The 22,443-nt window shown below is 43.0% G+C and overlaps 1 protein-coding gene across 3 annotated transcripts; it reads left to right on the forward strand.

The window, feature by feature from the left end:
• The first annotated feature begins 1,812 nt into the window (after nt 1-1,812).
• On the forward strand, nt 1,813-14,728 carry LOC100757167 (zinc finger protein 54-like). Of its 3 annotated transcripts, XM_027433902.2 has the most exons (6): nt 1,813-2,069; nt 3,260-3,365; nt 3,917-4,002; nt 6,225-6,316; nt 10,401-10,527; nt 12,337-14,728. In XM_027433902.2, the coding sequence occupies exons 4-6, from the start codon at nt 6,287-6,289 to the stop codon at nt 14,349-14,351; spliced, it is 2,172 nt and encodes a 723-aa protein (XP_027289703.1). In that variant the 5' UTR covers nt 1,813-2,069; nt 3,260-3,365; nt 3,917-4,002; nt 6,225-6,286; the 3' UTR covers nt 14,352-14,728. The 3 variants fall into 3 exon arrangements, with proteins under 3 accessions (XP_027289703.1, XP_035305392.1, XP_027289702.1); XM_035449501.1 differs by lacking the exon at nt 3,260-3,365 and having other exon boundaries at nt 9,627-10,527; XM_027433901.2 differs by lacking the exon at nt 3,260-3,365.
• The last annotated feature ends 7,715 nt before the right edge of the window (nt 14,729-22,443 follow it).

The following is a 22,443-nucleotide window of genomic DNA, read 5'->3' on the forward strand; positions in this document are numbered from 1 at the left end:
GGGTGGTTTGGGGGTCAATTGCAGACATGTGAGGATTGGAGAGTGAGGGAATGTGGGATTGAAATGTAAAATAATATTATTTCTAAAATAAAAAAAAACTTCTTGGCACAAAAAAAACAAAGATTTCCCCACTGACTCTTAACAAACATTACCTGATGTTAAACCAGATAGCAAGTGACACTTGGTGGCATACTCATTTTATTCCAGCATTATGGATGCAGATATAGGTGGGTCTCCAGAAATTTGAGGGCATCATCGCATATAAAGGGAGTTCCAGAAGAGCCAGTGCTGTTATACAGAGAAACCCAGTCTTGAAAAACTAAAAAATAAACCCCACCAGATATTGATACAACCAAAAAGAAATCACTGACTGATAGAGTCATTTAAAAAAAAGTTCAATCCAGAGCAGCATGGCATACCCAAGACTGAGGAAGACAGGTCTCTGAGATTTCAAGACCAGCGTGGCCTACAATGGAAAGCAAGGGTTACAATGAGAAACCCAATGCAAAAAACAAAACATTATTTGTTTTCATTTTTAACTATTTCACAGTCACACACACACACACACACACACACACACACACACACACACACACAGACTCTGTGTGTTTGTGTGTTTGCACCTCAAATACTGTCTATTCTCATTCCCTACCTATCAACTACTATCCTGATGCACAATTCCAACTCATCTTTCCCTTGTGCTCGTCTCTATTGATTTTGCTTGGGATCCACTGAGATTGACCAGGGCTAGCGATGAGACTGTGGGTTTGGAGCTGTATGTTGGATCCTGCTGGGCTGAGCAGAGGACTGCAGCTAAAGGCAGTGATTCTCCTCCTACAAGCCATCCATAGACCACATTTGAGGGGTAAAGAGTGGACCCTGTGAGCCTTTGCCTTTCCTAGACTGACTGTGGTCTAGTGTGAGGTCAATGCAGGTCAGTACAGTTGCTGTTGGTTACTGATTACAACAGCTGTATGGAGTCTAGAGAATGGCATGTCTCAGCCCTTCCTTGTCTTTCCCTTCTTACTCCCTTTCCTCCTCCTCTTTCGCAATGGCCCCAGAGCCAAAGAAGGGATGCTGTAACTGACATTTTTAGGCCAGGAAATACATACTTATTTTCTGCATCTGGCACGGCAAGAATTTTTGCATTCGCCGCTTCTTTAAAAATAAAAATAACAAATTGTATGTTTCATCTCAAAAGACCTTCAGCGTGAATCGCAGAAGACAAACTTGTTTCTGGAATGGTAAACTGACAAGACCCCCATCTAGTGGTGACAGCGTGGGATGAGCTCCGCCCTGGGCAGTTAGCAATGGGCTGACTTCTCCAGACACCGGTTTCTTTTCAGAATCCAAGTTCCTGAAACGTCTCTCCCCCAAGTCACAGTGGCAGTGTTTGGTTTTGGCTTCTCATGTTTGTGTTGGCGATGAGATAGACGCCGGCATCTGAATTTAGCTTGTGATCGTTTGATGTAAGTTGTAGCCCAGGAGGCTGGTTGTCAAGGTTGGGCTGCCTGTCTTTTCTCTGGAGGTCTCAGCGCTCACTGTGGGGTCAGACACCGGGGTGCAGCGTCCTCCTGGCTGCAGCTCTGGTCTAGGCTGCAGCAAGGGTGTGTGGAGCCTGCGCAGAGCGGGTCCAGGGCGGCCTGAGCTGTGTGCAAGGCGGCGGGAGATGCAGGGGGAAGAGCGGGTCAGTGGGGCGGGGACACTGGAGCGGAAATTGCAGATGGGGAGGGTGCTGGACTTTAGGTGAATGCACTGGAAGGAGGGGCAACTGGGAGGGGTTAAAGATGTGATGTAAACGGAAGCCGGGAAACCTAACGAGAGAGGACCAGGAAGTGAACTCGGGAGCCGCAGCCCGCAGTGCCGAGTGCCCGGTTCCCTGTCGTTGCTCGGGGTCCTGCACGGTGGGACCCGCGCGCTGCAGAGCCGGGTGCGGAGGACGCGGCGGGTCCGCGGGGACCTGAGACCTCGGGATCCGCGGTGTCCGCGCTCGCGGGGCGGCCTGGGAAAGTCAGCAGTCAGCAGCGCAGTGGCGGGAACCGCAGCCCGGCGGCCCTGGAAGCTCCCAGGTCAGAGGAGCAGCGGGGCTGGGACCCGGGAGGGAGGAGCGGGGGTGCGAGCGGTTTCTCTGCTGCTCATCAGGAAGCCGGATCCGAGATTCTGCTTGTGGGAAATCTTTAGATCATATGAACGGGACTAATTCTTTTCTCATTGGTCTTCACTGCCAAAATGGTATTATAAAAACAATGTAGCAGAATATTTGAATTTAAGTCTTGATGTTCGCAAACACCGTTCTCTTTGCTACGGTGGAAAGGACAAAGCTCTTTAAATTCGTATTTGTTCAGGCTAACTTCCACCTTCAACCACTTCCCTATTCAACACAGTGCCGCTTACAATTAGGGACTTGGACGCCTCCTGGAGAGCTTTTCTATGTCAGTCATGAAAAGAACGCCAGCAAATGTAATTGAATGGGAAAGTATAGTTTTTGCAAGTTCCATAGTCGTGGTTGTAAGCTTTAACATTTAAGTGTAAACTTTTTATCCACCATTATTTTTTCATCTGAGAAGTATTCTGAAAAATGTCTTTGACAAGCTTGTTGGCAAACACCTTTAATCCCACCACCGGGGAGGCAGAGGCGAGTTGGAAGCCAGCATGCTCTGCATAGTGAGTTCCAGGACAGCCAGAGCTTCGTGGTGAGACCCTGTCTCAAAAAACAAATAATTAAATAGAAATAAAGAAAAGAAAGGGGAAAAAAAAAAAGAAATGTGTCTTCTTGTGCTGAGTTCTTAATATGCAACTTAGAACCTGAAAAGGCACAGTATGTTTTTTTTTATGTTATTAAGTCACAATATTTTCACAGTTAGAAACAACATTGAAAGCCTTGTGGTGGTAGTGACCATGCCTTTAATCCCAGCATTTGGGAGGCGGAGGCAGGTGGATCTTGGAGTTCCTTGCCAGCTTGTTAAACCCAGTAAGGTTAAGGATAGCTGGAGCTACACAAAGGAACTGTATCTTGGATGGGCTGTTGGGGTGGGGGGGGGCAGAAAAAGAATTGGAAAGGGATTATTGTTTAAGATAGTACTAGAAAGCATCTCTTAAATAATTATAGTCACTCATCGACATCAGAAAAATGTCTGCAATAGTCTTTTCTCTCTTTAGTCAAAGAAAAGCACTCTTTCCTAGATACATGACCAAACTGTTATTTTCTTTCTTTCTTCTTTCTTTTCTGTTCTGTTATTTGCTTTCTTTTTTCTTTTAGGTTCTTGTCTTGGAGATCTGTTGTCATTGTCTGGCTCAAAACTGACAAGATTAGACTGGAACTCATAGTTCCACCCATCTCCGTCTCCCCTTGGCTGACATTAAAGGTGTGCACCAACACAACCATTGTAACTGTTTGGTTTCATTTTGTGGTCTGTTGACAGCCAGAGGTGTGACTGTGGACTTTTCCCAGATGGAGGGGCAATGCCTGGAGCCTGCTCAGAGGGCTTAGTCTAAGACTGGATGTTGCAGAATTGCAGCAGTATGGTTTCTGTGTGTGAAAATAGTTTGCTTGTCATCTCCCTTGCTCCTGCTCAGTGTTTCTTCACAAATTAAGCCGCGTGTGTGTGTCCCCTTGAGAGGTGGGAGGCTTCCATCAGATTGGGTCTGATGAATTCAGAGCATCACTAGTGTATGATGTTCTCATCCCATTCATTCAGTTCCATTTCTGCTCCTGAGGTTTGACTGAGCTGTGACTGGAAGTGGCCTTCAAGTTACACTCGCTGAAAATGCTTTGTGGGTATTTTCAGTATTCTGACACTACATGGTACGGGGTATCATTTGTATAATCCTAGGTTTGGTTTTCTCTTCATCTACTGAGCACAGTACTGTGTTGGAAATCCAGTGGCTTCCTGAACAATCTCTTTCTCATGTGCAGGGCTCACTGATCACCCAGACCTGCTCACCTGTGCAGCAGAGCAGAGGGGCCTGGAAGGAGAGAGGAGACAGAAGCTTAGGATCCAGGTATAGTGGAGGGATTGGTGAAGGGGTGGCAAGGGGTTCAAATCAATGTGAAAGTGCGACATGAAATCAGTTCTGCAACATTCTGTTTCACTAGAAATTATTCTGGAGAGTTCCACTGAGAAAGATCTCAGGATTATCCTATTGTAGTCACGATACAACTTCCTACAGAAGAATTGACTCGGCCTGTGAGTGACTGATAGTAGTTGTAGGTTCTCTAAGATCCATTACTTCGCTAACCTTACTGAAACTGGCTTGGCTTCCAGTAGCAGGCATGGTTTGCCTCTTCTAGGCAGGGTTTTAAGTCCAATTAGAAGCTGTTGGTTACCACCTAGTTATGGGTGCCACTCCTGTACCCTTAGAGCTACCGTGCAGTGCAGAAAAGTGTTGTAGTTCATAGGTTTCGTAGCTGGGTAAGACTGTCAGTTGGCTCCCTCCTTTGAAAGCCTGCATGTTGCCTTCTGGTACCATGAAAGATAGTCCTCAGGCAGGAAACTTTAAATGCTGATCCATCTCTATTCTTCTGTCTTCTGTGACTGAAGCACATGGCTGCTTCAACAACAGGGGCTCACCTTCTATCTCTGGGAGGCAAACGTGGACAACCACGGTAGCCACTAATGTTTTGGAAGTCTCTTGGATAGCTGTGACCAGCAGTTTCAAAATAGGCTTCTCATGCCCGGTATTGGTGGTTTTGTTAGAAAATATGGCTCTTGTGGGAGCATTGTCAGCTCAGCTGGGAAATTGTCCATTACATTCTAAATGTATATGCTTACACAGACTTATATGTCCTATAGGCAAGATTTGGTGGATGAATAATAGTATAATTCCTTATGACTTTATAGGCACCCTTACTATTATTTTACCCTATTCTTTTGTGTTTACATCCAGCTGTTATCCATAATTAAATCCTTACCCCTGTCTTTCCATTTCCCCCTGCAATCACTTGTTCCCTGTTACCCCATTTCTGCCAATCCCTAACACCTCCCAATGCCGTCTTGTTACTTTTCTGGTTACTGCAGTCACGACAGGTTGTGGACTCACATCTGAAGATTTGGAGCTAGGAACTTTAAAGTGGAAATACGGAGCCAAGTAGAAATATAAGGGTATTTAATAGGGAAAAGCCTTACTTACAGAGTGACCTAGCCAGCCGGGGTGGCAGCGGTCTGTACCAAGCCCAAGATGAAAGGGGAAAACGAAAGTGAAACACAGCCCTTCTCTCACTCTATGTCACCCTGACCACGCCTTGCCCTCGCGTGGTCAGGCAGACCTGTAGCCAGCCCCTAAGCAGGCGTGGCTACAGGTTCCCCTACAGAACTTCCTATGAGAAAGAATATTCATTGTCTGTCTTTCTGGGTCTGGGTGACCTCACTCTATTTTGATCTTCTTTTGTCCATCCATTTAGCTGCAGAGCACAAGATTTCAATTTAATTTACAGACAGATACTATTCCGTAGTGTATATGTACCACATTTTCCCTACCCATTTGTCAGCAGAAGGACGTTTAGATTGTTTCCATGTTGTAGCTACTGTGAGTAGAGCATCAATGAACACAGCTGAGCAAGTATCCATGGAGTAGGATGTCAAAGTCCTCTGAGTGTATGCCAAGGAATGGAATGGCTGGGTCATATGCTGGATTTATTTAACTTGGGGGATTATTTGCTTAATTGAGTATACGCCATGTTGATTTCCAGAGTGGCTAGATTTCTGGTTCTGGCATTTTTATTCACTATGCTCTTCTTCTTGGTGTTGTTGCTGGTTGGATTATTGGCAGTATTTTCCTTCCATCTGTGTGAGAATTAGTGATTTGCTGTCTTGTCCGTGGATGATTACTTCCAAGTTCTCTGGGATTTACTATTAGTCGTAGGATATTTATTATTTTCCGTATTCTCATTGGTAAACCCTCTGATTCTCCTGCAAAAATTTTGCCCTCTAATTATTGTCTGCAAAGCTGCTTTAGTGAAATCAATCATGGTAACCCGAGACTGTCTTGAAGTGCATTTAAGTCTCCAGCAATTTTAAGTGTGTTTCTGGATGTAATAATACTATGGGTAGTGATTTTTCTCCTTACGCTTTAAATGTCTTTCCATGTTCTCCTGGATTTGGGACACCTTTGGACACCTCTTTATACTCTTTTCCTTGAGTCCTTTTCATGTGGTTTAATATTGTTCTCTAACAGCGTTCAGCATTAATTTTTGCACTTTGTCTTTGACCCCCTCTATATCAAAGGGCCTCAAGCCATCTATTCCTTGTTCCTGAAGGAGAAACTCAAAGAAGAGAGAGAGAGAGAAATGGCTGATTCTCCAGAAAGCATGTCCCAGGTCAGTGGTCATGTCCACTCTTTTCCTAGAAATGTTATATATCCAGACATTCCAAGCCTTTCATTTTCTGCTTCTGATGATTTTCAAATTTTACTATGAAGAATGTTCAAACAACAACAAAAATCACACACCAAGATTAACTAGACCTAAAGACTACAACTTAATGTCCGTTTATACAGTTGGAGTCGTCATTGGGAACAGAAGCTCTGCAGCCTCGCATGAGATTTTATATTTTGGCTATCAAATATATCTTTTATGAACTTATCCACCACAAAAAAAAAGAAAGGGTCTGTGACAGAATTAAAGCTAAAAAGGCAATTAGCTCTATATCCTTTTTCATAACTGGTTTGATTACCTGCATTCAGGCCTGCCTCAAACCCTGATATGTATTGTCTCCATGTTCTGCTGTGCCCACATGCACACTGTTTCCACGCACACAGATTGTTGACTAGATCTCCACATCAGGGAAAATGTGTTTTCTTCTTCCTGACACTGTATGACCTCACTCAATATGACACAATATGGACTTTGAGTCCATCCATCTTTCCTGCAGATTTTTATTACACGTGTCTCTTCAGCTGAATAGTATTCCATTTGATACGGTAATACAATACTTTGCTATGGTAATACAATAGCTTTGAACATGGGTGTAAATATTTCTGTATTGAGATGTGGAGTTCTCCAGTTACATTCCCAGGAGTGGCATTGCTGGGTCACATGTTAGTTCTCTCTTAAATTTTTTTTTTTCAATAAACTCCATTGATGTACAGAAGCTCTATTTTCATGTCACCCCATCTGTTGGTACTTAGGTTGGATGCTGTGCTCTTGCTATTCTTTCTAATCAATAAGTCCTTGCCTACTCCAACATTCTGATGGGAATTCACGTGTTTTCTAGGTTTCTGTGTGTTTCTGGTTTTCAATAGGTTTTTGATACATTTCGAATGGATTCTTATGTAAATGAAAGATAAGAATCTAATTTCCTTCACCTTCTGGATCCAGTTTTTCCGGAACTGTTTGTTGAAAAGGCCATATATTTCTTTTTGAAAATAAGTTTTTACTGATCCATTGTGAATTTCCCATCATGCACCCCAGTCCCTCTGTATCTGCCTTTCACCCTTGTAATGTCACCCCCAAAGGAAAATTTAAAAAGTAATGAAAATAGAAAAGTAAAGTGTATATAATAGTAAAGAAGAAAAACAAGCAACAAAAGATAAGAATGCTTTGCTCTTCCATCTTTCCCGACTCTCCATCATCTCTTTATTTGTCTTGTGGCATTAGCAGCTGTGCTGGGTCACTCAGTAGACCCTTTGGTCCAAACAGTTTTACATGCAAATGTTCATTCTGTACTGGGTTGTTGGTCAGATTCAAGGCCTCTGGTTTCTGGTACAACCTGAGTACTCGACCCATCACTGAAATGTTGTCCCATATCAGGGTGATCCTGAGGCTATGGTTCCACCAACCAGTCCCTTCACCCATCCAGCAGGTCACAGATAGGATGGATGCTGGGGTGTGCCAACTCAAAGCACTGGATGTGTGCCTGGGAGGTAGCTGAGTTCTCAGTCCAGGCTTCTGGGACCACCCATCTCAGGTAATGGGTAGGGCCAGCTTTCTCTATTATGAGTTAGGGGTTGGGCTCTACTATGAGTGACAGGGCCAGGGTCCTCTGGCCTCAATCCCACCGCCTGTGAGGAGCAGAGCCGGTGAAGGGCATTGCTGGCTCAGCACAGCCCTTGGACTTCCACAGGCTTTGTTTGATGGACCCCTGTAGTAACATGGGCCATGGACATCAACACAGACCTCAGCTACAGCAGAATCATGGATCCAGACATGGAAAAGGCCGTGTTTTTATAATGTATCTTTTTGCCTACACTGTCAAAGCTTTCTGCATAGCTTTATGGTATTCTCTGACCTATCCTGTTATTCTGCAGTCAGTTTTTATGACCAAACCAGGCTGTCTTATGACTACAGCTATAATTCCATAAATCCACACCTATAGTACTTTTCCATTCTGCCCTTCGAATATTAATTACTTTTTCCCAAGGGCAAATATCTCACATGAACTCATTAACCTGTAATTTTGAAAATATTCCCAATTTTAACACATGAACAAAAAAAATGTGTTGAAGCACAAATGCTGTGCGTATGAACTGTATCTTTATACATTAGTGGGCGAGGGCTCCTGGGTCACGTAGGCTCCATTTGTGGTGTCTGTCACATTTTGTTGAGTCATGGTTATAAAAAGCGCATATTGAAACACATGGAATAGTTGTCACAGCGTCTCAGCAATATGTGGAGTTAAAAGAGACATATCTTGGGTTTTAGTGCTTAATAGTACTTGGTTCCAACTATTAAAAATTTAAGCACACTAGGCAGTGCAGAGCATGGATTGATCTTGCCACGAAACTGATGTTCTTGAGTGTAGATTCAGATTGCAGTCTACTTGTATTTCAGTTGGTGTTTAATGTCACAGCAGTGCTGATGTGGCCATGTGTTTGTTGTCACACCTGCCGTCTGTTTCTCTCAGGAGAATCGCTGCTCACATCGCTCACTTGGTTAGACGGCTCAGTGGTAACTTCTCAAACCACAGAGATCAGTGTTTTTTGGTTTTTTTTTTTCAATTTGTTCTTCAAGACAGGGCTTCTTTGTGTAGCTCTGGCTGCTCCTGAAAATAGCACTGTAGACCATGCTGGCCTCAGACTCACAGAGGACCACCTGCCTCTGCCTCTGCCTCCCAAGTGATGGTATTAAAGGCGTGCGCCACCACACCTAGCCTGAGATCAGTATTTTTATTACTCTTTTTCCTTTAGCCCCAAACAGGATACCAGTGTGCAGCCCTTTCTGGCCGGGACTCATTATGTGGCATGCATCAGGAATCATGTCTTAGGTTGTTGACTGATTAATGTGCAGAAGCCACGACACTTGACACATTTGATCATGATTGCTTCGCTCTAGTCAGTTCCTGTGAGAGGAGTAGCTGCAGGCCCCACCTTGAAGCTGCAGTGTGTTAAAGTAGAGACCTGGGGAATGGGCTCTGATCCGCAGGTTTGCATTTCTGTTCCTGACTCAGACAGAGTATGTCACCACTTTCCATTCCCAAAGCAATACAAGAAGAATCAGGAACACTACTAACCTAAAATCTGTTAGACAGTACAGCATAAGTTCTAAAAAAGGAACACATTGACAGCTATAAAATTCAGACACACCAGCTCAGATTTTCTCCTCAGCCATTCTTCTGAGCTATATTACATTTGCAAAGCACTGAAAAGTGACGATAATTCTCACAGAATTTAATGTGTTCATTTACCAACAGGAAATCAATGTCACTTTGGAATGGATCCACGGTTACTACATGAGTACATGCTGAGCTGCAACTTAAACATTGTTTGATGTGTTTTTAAAGGTTCCTTAATTTTTATAACTCTTTTGGAGTGAAATATTCTTCAAATCTTCTGAAATTATTGTCTAAGTTGCCTGATTCTTATTTCTAAAGAAAATTTTAGATGATATCAAATGTGTCTGGTGTGGATTTTTCTATCTGCTTTCTAGGGGCTCAAATATTCTTATAAAAGTAATTCCATAGATGACTTGATCTCATACGTTGATGTTAAAATTGACAGTAGGCAGTGTTGTTACACTTTTTGTTATTGTGGGGAAAAAAAAACAGTATTTTTTGCCTATAAAGTCAATCATAAATTCTGCCTTCCATACATGCCCATTTGACTCGTGTCAGTATTTTAGCACAGTCTACAGGTCCAGCATTTAAAACATACTTCTTCCTCCCAAATTTCCCTTCTGAGACTTGTACACTATGATCCTCTGCAACATAACACAGGATCCAAAACAGATAGTTAACTGCGTCCAGACCTTAAATGTGTGTCTTGTTGCTTGGGTTTCCTTGTGAGATACTCTGTCATCCTGTTTTTACAGAGTTGGAACATTCATTATAGAATGTGGCTATATTAGAAATCATCTTTTTGAAGATTTACCTTCCCTCATCTACATTCCTAATTTCCTCAAGTCTCCTTATGTCAAGGAAAGCACTGTTCCTGGGATCACGTGGTCAAACTGTACTTTCTCATTTTAGGGTGTGTTGACATTCAGGGATGTGACTGTGGACTTCCCCCAGGAGGAGTGGGAATGCCTGGACTCTGCTCAGAGGGCTTTGTACATTGATGTGATGTTGGAGAATTACAGCAACCTGGTCTCTGTGGGTGAGAGCATTTTGCTTCTAGAATTTGTAACTCATCTTTTATATGTACTGGACTGGCATTACAAGTTGCAGATTCTCTGGTAAGCTGTCTTGGAAACAATGCAGACTAGGGAATGTTTGATAGTAGGAAAAAAGAACTTTTTCATGCTATTTAATTTTTTCTTCCATTTTCCATGTTAGAGGTATCATGCACCCCTCCTTTTGGTTCCACAATGCATTCAGAAACTTAGTATGGTATAACATTGATGCTCATATCTTAAAGCTTCGTGTCCGTAGTTGTAGCAGACATGGTTTTAATTGTGAGAAAAGCTCGAGGAATGAAAACTGAACATTGTCCCTGAATATGCTGAAGATTCAGAATGACATAGCAATTGGAAATTATTCCTAGATCCATCTCTCCTATGTGTTCTCTTCATGTACTGAGCCCAGTACTGTGTTAGAAGCCTGTATTTTTTCTAAAAATTACTAGCATGTGTCATGGGCTACATCACATAACATGTAGATTATGGTATGCAACATAGGACTGGCCACCTGTCTAGAAAGAATAAGACTGCCCTGATATGTGGAGAGGAGAGAGTAGCCACAACCAGTATGGGCTAGTAAATGAGCAACAGAACGGTGATGGCTTCAAGTGAAAGAGAAAGCCAGAGCTGACAATGGTTTTGTGATATTCAATTTCACTTGAAAGGATTCCTGATCATTTAAATTACTACAGTATCCTTGTCCCAGGATGCATCCTGTCTGCTGTAACTCTTATAAGGCATTGTGTCTGTTGCACCTGAATTATGGTGACAATACTAGTACAAAGTGCAATTTTATTTGATAATGCTGACACCAGATTGAAATAATTTTACAAAATTTTAAATCTAACATGAGTCCACGAAGTAGGATTACTCTTTAATTGCCTTCCTTGCATGTGTGTCTTCATATTACACCCTTCATTTTCTTCCCAGTGGAGAACACACAGGCACCCTTGTGGGAAATAGTCTCAGGAGTCAGTGTACAGAGTGGACCTGAGAACAACCCTATGAGGAAAGTTAAGAACACAGCAGTGTGTGGAGCTCAGACAGTGGAGGATAGAAATAAGAAAAAGCTGCCCGTGACAGCCCTGCCTCAATCCAGCTGGAGCCTCTGATGTCTGGCATTATACTGTCTTTGCATCCATTACTTTTCAAGAACTAATGCCCTGTTTTAGGGAAAAAAAGAACTAAAATAACCCCTGTGATGGTTTTAAGTGAGTCTTTAATCTTTAAAGGAATTGGGTCTTCTGAACTGTGTTTCTCATTGCATTTCACGTAGCAAGTACACTGTGAACCTAAGATTGGTTTAAACTCTTCTTCATCAGTTTCTAAGAAGAAATATTTAAAAGTATGGACACGTACCCTAAATATAATCAATTGGTGAGCTCCATCCAAATTACTGATACCTCAATTTCTTGATCCACTTCATGCCTTTAGATATTTTTTATGAGAATATCGATTATTATCTCCAAACCTTGAAGCCTGTCAAGCTAGTTTTTTTTTGTTGTTGTTGTTCCTGTTTTTATTGTTGCTTGGTTGGTTTTGGTTTTTGGTTTTGGTTTTTTTTGTTGTTTTCTTTTTTGTTTGTTTGTTTTGGTTTTCTTTTTTCACGATGTTGGTAGCAGAATGTCAGGCTGTTTTTGTGAGAATATATTCAATTACAGCAAAAGAAAAATGCCTAAGTAGTTGCTGGTTGACTTCTCTTAAGAAAGAACTTAGCGAGACAGTCATTTATCAAATGTTTATTGTTGAAACAAGCCCTATTAATCTGAATTGTACTCATTTTCCAGAGAACTATTATGTATGTGATCCTGTCCATTACCATGTGAAGACTGAAAAGGAGTCTTGTCAGTGTAATGAGGTTGGCAAAGTGCTTCATGACCCCTCCACATGTGCACTTTATAGAACAAGTGAAACTACAGAAAACTCCAATCACTACACATGCAGTAATCACAGGGATGCCTCTGTTGACTCACCAAACCCAGACAGACATGAAAGCATGCACACTCAAGTTGAACCTTGCAATTCTAAAGACTTTGAAAGATCTGAAAATTTGTGTTCCAACATTACTCAAGATCAAAGACTCTACATTGCAAAGAATGAACACAGGCAGGGAGAATTTGATGACTATTTCAGATCTGCATACAGTCTTTTGCAACAACCAGTCTACATTGGAGAGGCACCACACCAGTGTGGGAAATGTGGGAAATGCTTCAGGACTGCCTTAAGCCTCACTGTCCATCAGAGAATCCATATTGGAAAGAAACCCTACAAGTGCAACGATTGTGACAAATCCTATAACCAGTGGGCAAATCTTAAAACACATCAAAGGCTTCACACTGGGGAGAAACTTTACAAATGCAAAGAATGTGGAAAGTCATTTCCTCAGTCCTCAGCTCTTAAAAGCCATCAAAAAACACATACTGGAGAGAAGCCTTACAAATGTAAGGAATGCGACAAGTCCTTTGCCCACTGCTCCAGTTTCAGGAGACATCAGAAAATCCATAGCGATGAGGAAAATTGCAGTTGTCAAGAATGTGGCAAGGTCTTCCATCAGCTGTCACATCTTAAGAGCCATTACAGACTCCACAGTGGAGAGAAGCCTTACAAGTGCAATGAGTGTGACAGAGCCTTTCCCCACTATTCATCACTTAGGTGGCATCAGAAAACTCACTCTTTAGAGACATTTTACAAATGTGAAGAATGTGGTAAGTCCTTCCTTGAATTATCACATCTTAACAGGCATTACAGAATCCACACTGGAGAGAAGCCTTACAAATGTGAGGTGTGTGACAAATCCTTTACTGTGAACTCAACTCTTAGAACACATCAGAAAATTCATACTGGAGAGAAATCTTACAAATGTACGGAATGTGACAAGTCCTTTACCCGGGACTCACATCTTAGAAGACATCAGAGTGTTCATACTGGAGAGAGACCTTACAGCTGTAAAGAATGTGGCAAATCTTTTACTACATGCACCTATCTTAGAGAACATCAGAAAATTCATACTGGAGAGAAACCTTACAAATGTGGACAGTGTGACATGTCCTTTATTCAGCGTTCAAATCTTAGAACGCATCAGAGAGTCCACACTCGAGAGAAACCTTACAGGTGTAAGGAATGTGGCAAATATTTAACCACACGCTCAACTCTTAGAGAACATCAGAAAATTCATACTGGAGAGAAACTTTACAAATGTATGGAATGTGACAAATTCTTTACCCATAACTCACATCTCAGAACACATCAGAAAGTTCACACTGGAGAGAGACCTTACAGCTGTCAGGAATGTGACAAGTCCTTTACCACATGCTCATATCTTAGAGCACATCAGAAAATTCATACTGGAGAGAAACTCTACAAATGCAAAGACTGTGACATGTCCTTTCTACGGATTTTTAGTCTTAAAATACATCAGAAAATTCATACTGGAGAAAACCCTTACAAATGCAAAGACTGTGACCTAACCTTTAATCAGATTTCAGATCTTAGAACACATCAGAAACTTCATACTGGAGAGAAACCTTTCAAATGTCTAGAATGTGACAAATCCTTTAACTACATGTCAAATCTCAGAACACATCAGAGTGTTCACACTGGAGAGAGACATTACAGGTGTAAGGAATGTGACAAATCTTTCACTAGCTGCTCCTATCTTAGAGCACATCAGAAAAGTCATACTGGAGAGACACTCCACAAATGCAAAGACTGTGGCGTATCTTATATCCACCTTTCAAACCTTAGAAGACATCAGAGAGTTCATACTGGAGAGGAAAATACTGTTGTAAATCATGCAACATAGTGTTTATATGGTATTCTTATCAATCCCAAGATTATTATAGAAGCAAAGACAAGAAATTTGTGAAAGTCTTCAATGAAGTTTTAAATCTTATAAAATATCACAGTTTATATTCAAATAAAATTCTGCAATAGCAACTGAATTATTTTTAATGTTTGTGGGTGCTTTGTCTACAAGACTTTCTGTTACTATATGTTTGTCTGATGCCTGTGGAGGCCAGAAGAGGGCACCAGATTCCCTGACGATTTACTTAAAAACAGTGTGAGCTATTGTGTGTATGTGTTGAAAATTGAACACAGTGTTCTGGAAGAGGAACCAGGGCTCCAAACCATTTCTCCAGCCCTGGGAATAGCTGTAATAAAAAAATGAAAAATAAAACATTTACCTTCTTCAACTGTTACGATAAATCTTTCCTCCAAAAGCCGCCCGAGTACTACTGCCACGTGGGCAATCTCCGCCAGCCGCCCGAGTTCTGCCAGCTGTATGGATGGACAGAATAATACACAGACTTATATTAGGTACAAATGCTGCTTGGCCAATGACTAGGATTCTCATATGTTAGCTCAGTCTTAATTATCATAAATCTATATATTTTATAAGACTTATCGGACACCTTCCATTGGTGTCCCTCCTTGCCGGTGGATCACATTGTGCCGGGGGAGGAAGGGGGTCAATTCCTGTTTCTCTTTGCTTAAATATGAGTCTCCTTGCTATGTCACTTTTTGCCTGGATCACCACTTCTCTACTACATTTCCCAGAATCCTCTTTGACTCCTAGTCCTGCCTAACTTGCTGCCTCATTGGCCAAACAGTACTTTATTCAACAATCAATACGATAAACATACACAGAAGTACTTCCCCCATCATTCAACATCCAGGAAGTGATAATAATACCAGGTATGGTGGTACATGTCTTCAATCCCAGAACTCAGGAGGCAAAGGAATGGAAATGTCTGAGTCTGAAGCCATCCTAGTCTACACAGTGAGTTCCGGGACTGCCAGAACTACATAGATCCTGTCTCAATAATAATAATAATAATATAATAACAGAATTGCTAACATAAAAATTCGACAAAGCCTATGCCAGTTGGTGGTGACACACACCTTTAATCCCAGCACTCAGGAAGCAGAGGCAGGCGGATCTCTGTGAGGTCGAGACCAGCCTGGTCTACAAGAGCTAGTTCCAGGACAGCTTCCAAAGCCACAGAGAAACCCTGTCTCGAAAAACCAAAAAATAAAAAAAAGTGACAAAGCCTTTAGTTTTCCTTCTAAATGTGCTGTACATCACAAAATTCATAGCTCTAAGAAACCGAAAGAGGTATACCATATATAATCCCTATTCAGTGGAAAATACAGTCACCAAATGCATTGAATTTGTAAAATCCTCTACCCATAAAAGAAAATGCTCTAATAAACTCTCACTTTTGTTCATCCTAGTGTCAAATCTTACAAATAGCTGAAGGTGAGGAACTATAGAGAGAGAAGCTGTGCATATGACATCAGAAATGACACAGCTGGTTTTGAAGTCCCCAAGAGCTCTGAATGGTGGTGCCTGCCTTTGTTGCAGGAATTTAGCAGAATCGCTGTATGGGATAGATAATAGAATGAACAGCTGTTTTCTAGAAGTACCTTGACTTTGTGGAAAACAATGATTGCTTGCTGAAGGGAAATAGGCAGCTATCCCATGACTTTGGTCGATAGAGATAAGGTTCAGTGGTTAAGAGCACTGGCTGCCTTTCCATAGCTCCTGAGTTCAATTCCCAGCAACCACATGGTGGCTCACAACCAACCGTAATGAGATCTGGTTCTCTCCTCTGGCCTGCAGAACACTTTATACATAATAAATAGAATCTTAAAAAAGAAAAAAAGAAAGAAAATGTCAGACCAGATTGACAGTATTCCTTAGACCTCCAAAAAAAAAAAAAAAAAAACCGAACAGCAAAGCTACTTAGAGTACTTCTTGACATGAAAAAGCAATTTTCCTGATGCTTAGTATTACCTGATATTAAACCAGATAATGAGCCAGGCATGGTGGAACACAATGCATTCTAGAGGCAGAGATAGGTGGATCTCAGTGAATTTGAAGCCAGCCTGGTCTGCTAAGGAAGTTCCAGGACAACCAGGGTTACACAGAGAAAACGTGTTTCAAAAAAACAAAACACAAAAACCACAGATAATGCTATAACCAGAAGGAAATTACAGACTGATAATAGTCATTTAAATTTTTTTTGTGAGCAGGGCAGGGTGGGGCATACATTTAATCCCAGCACTCCTGAGGCAGATGGATCTCTGAGATTGCAAAGATAGTTTGCTCTACAAAGCTGGTTCCAGGATACCAAGGGCTATACAGAGAAATAAAAAAAAAAAAAATCTATTAACTATTTCACACTCACATACATATAAGTAAGAGTATACATAAACACACATATATGTTTGTGTGTGGGCACCTCAAACGCTGTCCACTCTTACCTCATACTTCTCTATTATCCTGGTCTACAAGTCCAACAATCTTTGGGTCCCAGCCCCCACAGGGTCTCTGTGAATTGCTTGTCAGCCAATAACCACAGGTGCATCCTGTGTTCTAGTCCTGTGTTCTAGTTCTAGTCTACAGCCCCCACCTTGCCCCACTACACCTGGGGTTTCTCCACGAGCTCTTGCACCTGGGTTTTTCCACTGTGCTGTAAGTGTATATAAGGCTGCTCTCTCCCTGGAAAATGGCAAAGATGGAAAGATGCACACAGCACAAACAGCCGGACGTCTCTGTTTTTAACTAAATCCCCAGGCTTTCGCCCGATACTGGGACTTAGTCGTAGCATGGACACATCTGTGGTGTTGCTCTCCATTAATTTTGCTTGGGACCCACTGACATTAATCAGTGTCATCTGTGAGACGGTGGACTTGGACCTATGTGTTGGAGCCGGCTGGACTCAGCAGAGGACTGCAGCTAAAGGCAATGATTCTTCTGCTACAATCCATCCAAAAACATTTGAGAAGTCAAGGGTGGGTCCTGTGAGCCTTTGCCTTTCCTATACTTGTTATATGGTATTTTGTGTCCTGACAAATAAAGCTTGCCTGGAGATCAGAGGGTTGAGCTAGTCACTAGTTAACCACAGAGGTCAGACAGTGTTGGCACAAACCAGCACTTGGGAGGCTCAAACTTTAATCCCAGCACTTGGGAGGCCCCCACCTTTAATCCCAGCACTTGGGAGGTGGAGACAGAATATAAGGCAGGTAGAGGCTGCAGCTCTGGTCTAGGCTGCAGCAAGCGTGTGTGGAGTCTGTGCAGAGCGGGTCCAGGGCGGCCTGACAGCTGAGCTGTGAGCAAGGCGGCGGGAGATGCAGGGGGAGGGTCGGGTCCCGATCGGGGCGGGGACACTCACCCAGAAACAGCCATGGCGAGGATGTGTCCCACTGTATGGGCCTTGGGAAAGACAGGAGAGTGGGAGAGGCTGGAGGCGTGAAATAAACAGAAGCTGGGACCCAATAGGAGCCAGCAGCCTTCACGTGACCTTACAGCTGTGTGAAAAGTAGTCGGATGGGAGAAACTCCTGGTAAGTTCAGGATTGCTCTCTCTAGATCTTCGGTGTTTGGTGTCTTCAGCAACACCGTGTACTTACGGTGGCCAAGCAAAAGCACTGACAGTGACCTGTTTTGTTTGGGGTACCTCATGGGCCTCCCTGACCAGTAAGTCCTAGGCAGATAACCAGTACCTGGTACAAAGAGTTTGGCTTACTAGCCCCGGTGTCTGGGAGAAGCATCAGTCCCCCGTGTGGGAAACCTTTGTTCAGAGTTTTAAATTAACCTGTAAGACAGTGGGATTTCATGAGGCTTTTTCATACATCTTTCCTTTGGGCTAACTCTCATACCCTACCTCCTTTCTTACTGCTCCATCCCCAGTTAAACAGTCAGCATACGTCATCCAATGTTAGTACACTTATGTGTACATGCTTAACTGTAACTCAAGCACACCTCCTAGTAGCGGCTGCCACTCCCTGTAAGTGTTCAAACACATGGGTCTATGGGGACTATTCCTATTAAAACAACCAAGCCTGACAGGCAGTGGTGGCGCACGCCTTTAATCCCAGCAGAAGCAATGGATCTCTGGGAGACTGAAGCCAGACTGGTCTCCAGAGCTTGTCCCAGGACAAGCTCCAAAGCTACAGAGAAACTCTGGGAAAAGAAACAACAACCATACCCCCCACTCTTCCTCTTTTCTTCCTGCCCCACCCCAATTATTCAGCATGCATTATCCAATCCCCCATTGTTGTATATTATATTGTTGGGAACAAGCAGAAGTACCTTGTTCTAAGTACTGTCATTTTGACTTGGTCCATTTTACCTGTAGGATGAAACAAAGTTCACTTTCCCAAGCCCTAGAGAAGCTGGGACTTCCCCATAGCTGACCAGCCTCCTGCCTAAACCATAGAAATCATCTCTTATACGTCTTTAGTTCTCTAAAATATTAAGGCTGCTCCTAACAACACAAAGCGCAAATTATTCTGATTGGTTAGACACGAAAACTGCCATCTTTTTCTGTTGACCATGATGAAACACATAGGGAAAGCCACTAATCTCTAAGTCCTGGTGGGTGTAAAATGTAACTGTCACTTGGCACAGATGTTGTGGATTTTGTGATTAAATTACTTGCTGAACGTCCAGGGATGCAGTCAGCTCCAAAGTTTGTACTATTGTCACTGTCTGGTCAGTTTTTGGTGCTCAACTCAATAGAATTCTTGGCTTTGGGTAGACTCTTGTACCTGCTTGCATAGTTTGATGCTCTCAGACCCAACAACAACATGTGTTCTATTATATTCCCTTCTAACTATCCTCTCTCATTATAGATTTTTTTCTACTTGAGTTGCAAAATGATAGGTTCCCAGGTAGCTTCTTCATTTGAGTTGACCTCCCAATCACTCCGCTACTTACTTGAACCATTCAGCCCCAGGATTCCCAGTCTCTAACTTCATATCACCTCGATTCTACCACCCATGCCCACTTCCCGGAACTCAACATCCCGACTCACCAGGGAAATACAAATCAAAACGACTCTGCGATACCATCTCACACCTGTCAGAATGGCTAAGATCAAAAACACCGATGACAGCTTATGCTGGGCAGGATGTAGAATAAGGGGAACACTCCTCCGTTGCCCGTGCGAGTGCAAACTTGTCCAGCCATATTGGAAATCAGTACGGCAGTTTCTCAGAAAATTGGGAATCAATCTAATTCAAGACCCAGCAATGCCACGCTTGGGCATATACCCAAAGGATGCACAACCATACCACAAGGACATTTGCTCAACTATGTTCATGGAAGCATTATTCATAGTAGCCAGAACCTGGAAACAACCTAGATGCCCTTCAACCAAAGAATGGATAAGGAAAATGTGCTACATTTACACAGTGGAATATTACTCAGAAGTAAAAAAAAAAAAAATGGCATCTTAAATTTGCAGGCAAATAATGGGAACTAGGGAAAAAATGTCCTGAGCGAGATAACCCAAACTCAAAAAGACAAACATCGTATGTGCTCACTCATAAGTGGATATTATAAATAAAGCAAAGGATAACCAGAGAAGCTAAGTGAAAAAGGAAGACCCTAAGAGGGAAATACATGGAGGACCCTGGAAGGACCCTGGAAGGACCCTGGAAGGACCCTGGCAAATGCCTTCAATTCAAGAATTCCTGAGGAACAGACTGCTAATCTCTGGGGCTTCTAGGCCATCCTGGTTTGCTATTTATAAGCTAGTTCCAGGACTGCCAGAGTTACAAAGAGAAACTATGTCACACAAGATCTCCTGGGTAAACTGGAAGGAGAGTAGAAGGGGGGGTGGGAACATGAGGGATCAAGATGGCCGAGTTGAGGGAGGGGTGGAGAGGGAACGCAATGAAAAAGATACCTTGACAAAGGGAGCCATTATGGGGTTAGGGGCAAACCTGGTCCAAGGGAAATTCCCAGGAATCCACAATGATGACACCAGCTAAGACCCCTAACAATAGTGGAGAGGGTGCCTGAACTGTCCTTCCCCTGTAATCTGACTAGTGACTACCCTAATTATCATAATATCACCTTCATTTAGCAACTGACGGAAGCAGACGCAGTGATCCACAGCCAAGCACTGGGCCGAGCTACTGGAGTGCAGTTGAAGAGAGGGAGGAGGGATTATATGAGCAAAGGAGTCAAGATCAGAAAGGGGAAAACCACAGAGGTGGCTGGAAAAGCAGCAGAGCTCACAGACTCTGGAATGACAGCTGGGGAACCTGCATGGGACCAAACTAGGCCCTCTGAATGTGGGTGACAGTGACATGGCCTGATCTGTTTGTTCCCACACCCCCACACCGGCAGTGGGACCAGTACTTATCCTGGGTGCTTGAACTGACTTTTTAGAGCCCATTCTTTATGGAGGGATACCCTCCTCAGCCTTGAAGCCTGAGGGGAGTGGGCGTGGTCTTGCCTCAACTTGGAATACCAGACTTTGTTGACTCCCCAAGGAAGGCCTTACCCTCGCTGAGGAGTGGATGGAGGGTAGGGTGGGAGAAGGTGGGGGTGGGGGCAGGAGAAGGGGAACTGGAGATGGTATGTAAAATGAAAAGAGAAATTTTAAAATAGAAAATTAAATTAAAAAACAGTTCTTGACACAAAAACGAAAGACTTCGTGAATCTTAGTACTCACAGATATTATGCCAGATGAGGAGCTGAGCGTGGTAAGTTCACTCCACATTGTAGAGACAGACCTCTCTGGCTAGCTAGTGGCAAGTTCCATTCTCTGACCCCCAGACAGGCTTTACTTTTAGAAGCAAGACATCACCACACAGAGGTAAGTGGATCTCAGTGATTTCCAGGCCAGCCTGGTCTTCAAAGTGAGTTACGGACAAACCAGGGCTGTTACACAGAGAAACACTATTTTGAAAAAAAATTAATAGATTGATAAATAAGTTAAACCACCAGATAATGATAACAGTCAAAAAGAAATTACGGATTGACACATTCCTTTTTTAAAAATTTTCTGAGCTCAGGATGATGGCAAATGCCTTCAATCCAAGAATTCCTGAGGAACAGACTGGCTAATCTCTGGGGCTTCAAGGCCATCCTGGTTTGCTATTTAAAAGCTAGTTCCAGGACTGCCAGAGTTACAAAGAGAAACTATGTCACACAAAAGAAAAAAGAGAGAGAGAGAAGGAAAGAAGGAAAGATTTTACACTCACGCACAGATGTACGTGTGCATTCACAGTCAGAGCGTGTTTCTGCCTGCACACCTCCCTCCTGCCTCTCCACTATCCTGGTCCACATTTCAAACAAATGTGTCAATTATGTTCCTGTCTATTAATTTTGTGTGGGATCCCCTGAGATTAACCAGGGCCATCTGTCAGACAGTGGTTTTGTAGCTGTCTGTTGGAGCCCGCTGGGCTGAGCAGAGGACTGCAGCTAAAGGCAGTGATTTTTCTCCTGCAATCCGTCCCTAGACAACATTTGAGAGGTTAAGGGCGGGGCCCTGTGAGCCTTTGCCTTTCCTAGACTGACTGTGGTCTAGTGTGAGGTCAATGCAGGTCAGCACAGCTGCTGTTGGTTACTGATTACAACATCTGTATGGAGTCTGGAGAGTGGCAGGTCTCAGCCCCTCCTCCTCTTTCCCTTCTTACTCCCTTTGCTCCTCCTCTTCCTCAGTGTTCACAGAGCCGTAGATGGGATGCAGTAACTGAAGTTTTTAGACCTGGGACCACATACCTCTCTTATTTCTGCATCCGGGACAGCAAGAGTCTCTGCATTCACCGTTGCATTAAAAAACAAAAATCTGTTTTATCTTAAAAGCATCTTTAACATGATTCACATAACACAAATTGACAAGACCCCCATCCAGTGGTAACAGCGCGGGATGAAGTCAGCCCTGGCTGTTAGCAATGGGCTGACCAGTGGCTTCTGGAGACATCCATTTCTTTTCAGAATCCAAGTTCCTGAAATGCCTCTCCCCAAGACACAACTGCAGTATTTGGTTTTGGCTTTTCATGTTTGTGTGGGGATGGGACGCTGGTAACTGAATTTAACCTGTTATGGTTTGATGTAAGAAGTAGCCCAGGAGGCTGGGTGTCAAGTGGGGT

Source organism: Cricetulus griseus, chromosome 9, assembly GCF_003668045.3.
Source record: "Cricetulus griseus strain 17A/GY chromosome 9, alternate assembly CriGri-PICRH-1.0, whole genome shotgun sequence".
In the NCBI taxonomy this organism is placed as follows: Eukaryota; Metazoa; Chordata; class Mammalia; order Rodentia; family Cricetidae; genus Cricetulus; species Cricetulus griseus.

Excerpts from the sequence above, each read along its gene's own strand:
- LOC100757167 (XM_027433902.2), top strand. The coding sequence starts at position 6,287 with ATGGCTGATTCTCCAGAAAGCATGTCCCAG. Across the intron at positions 6,317-10,400 it reads CTCCAGAAAGCATGTCCCAG|GGTGTGTTGACATTCAGGGA; the intron begins GTCAGTGGTCAT and ends TTCTCATTTTAG. Across the intron at positions 10,528-12,336 it reads CAGCAACCTGGTCTCTGTGG|AGAACTATTATGTATGTGAT; the intron begins GTGAGAGCATTT and ends CTCATTTTCCAG.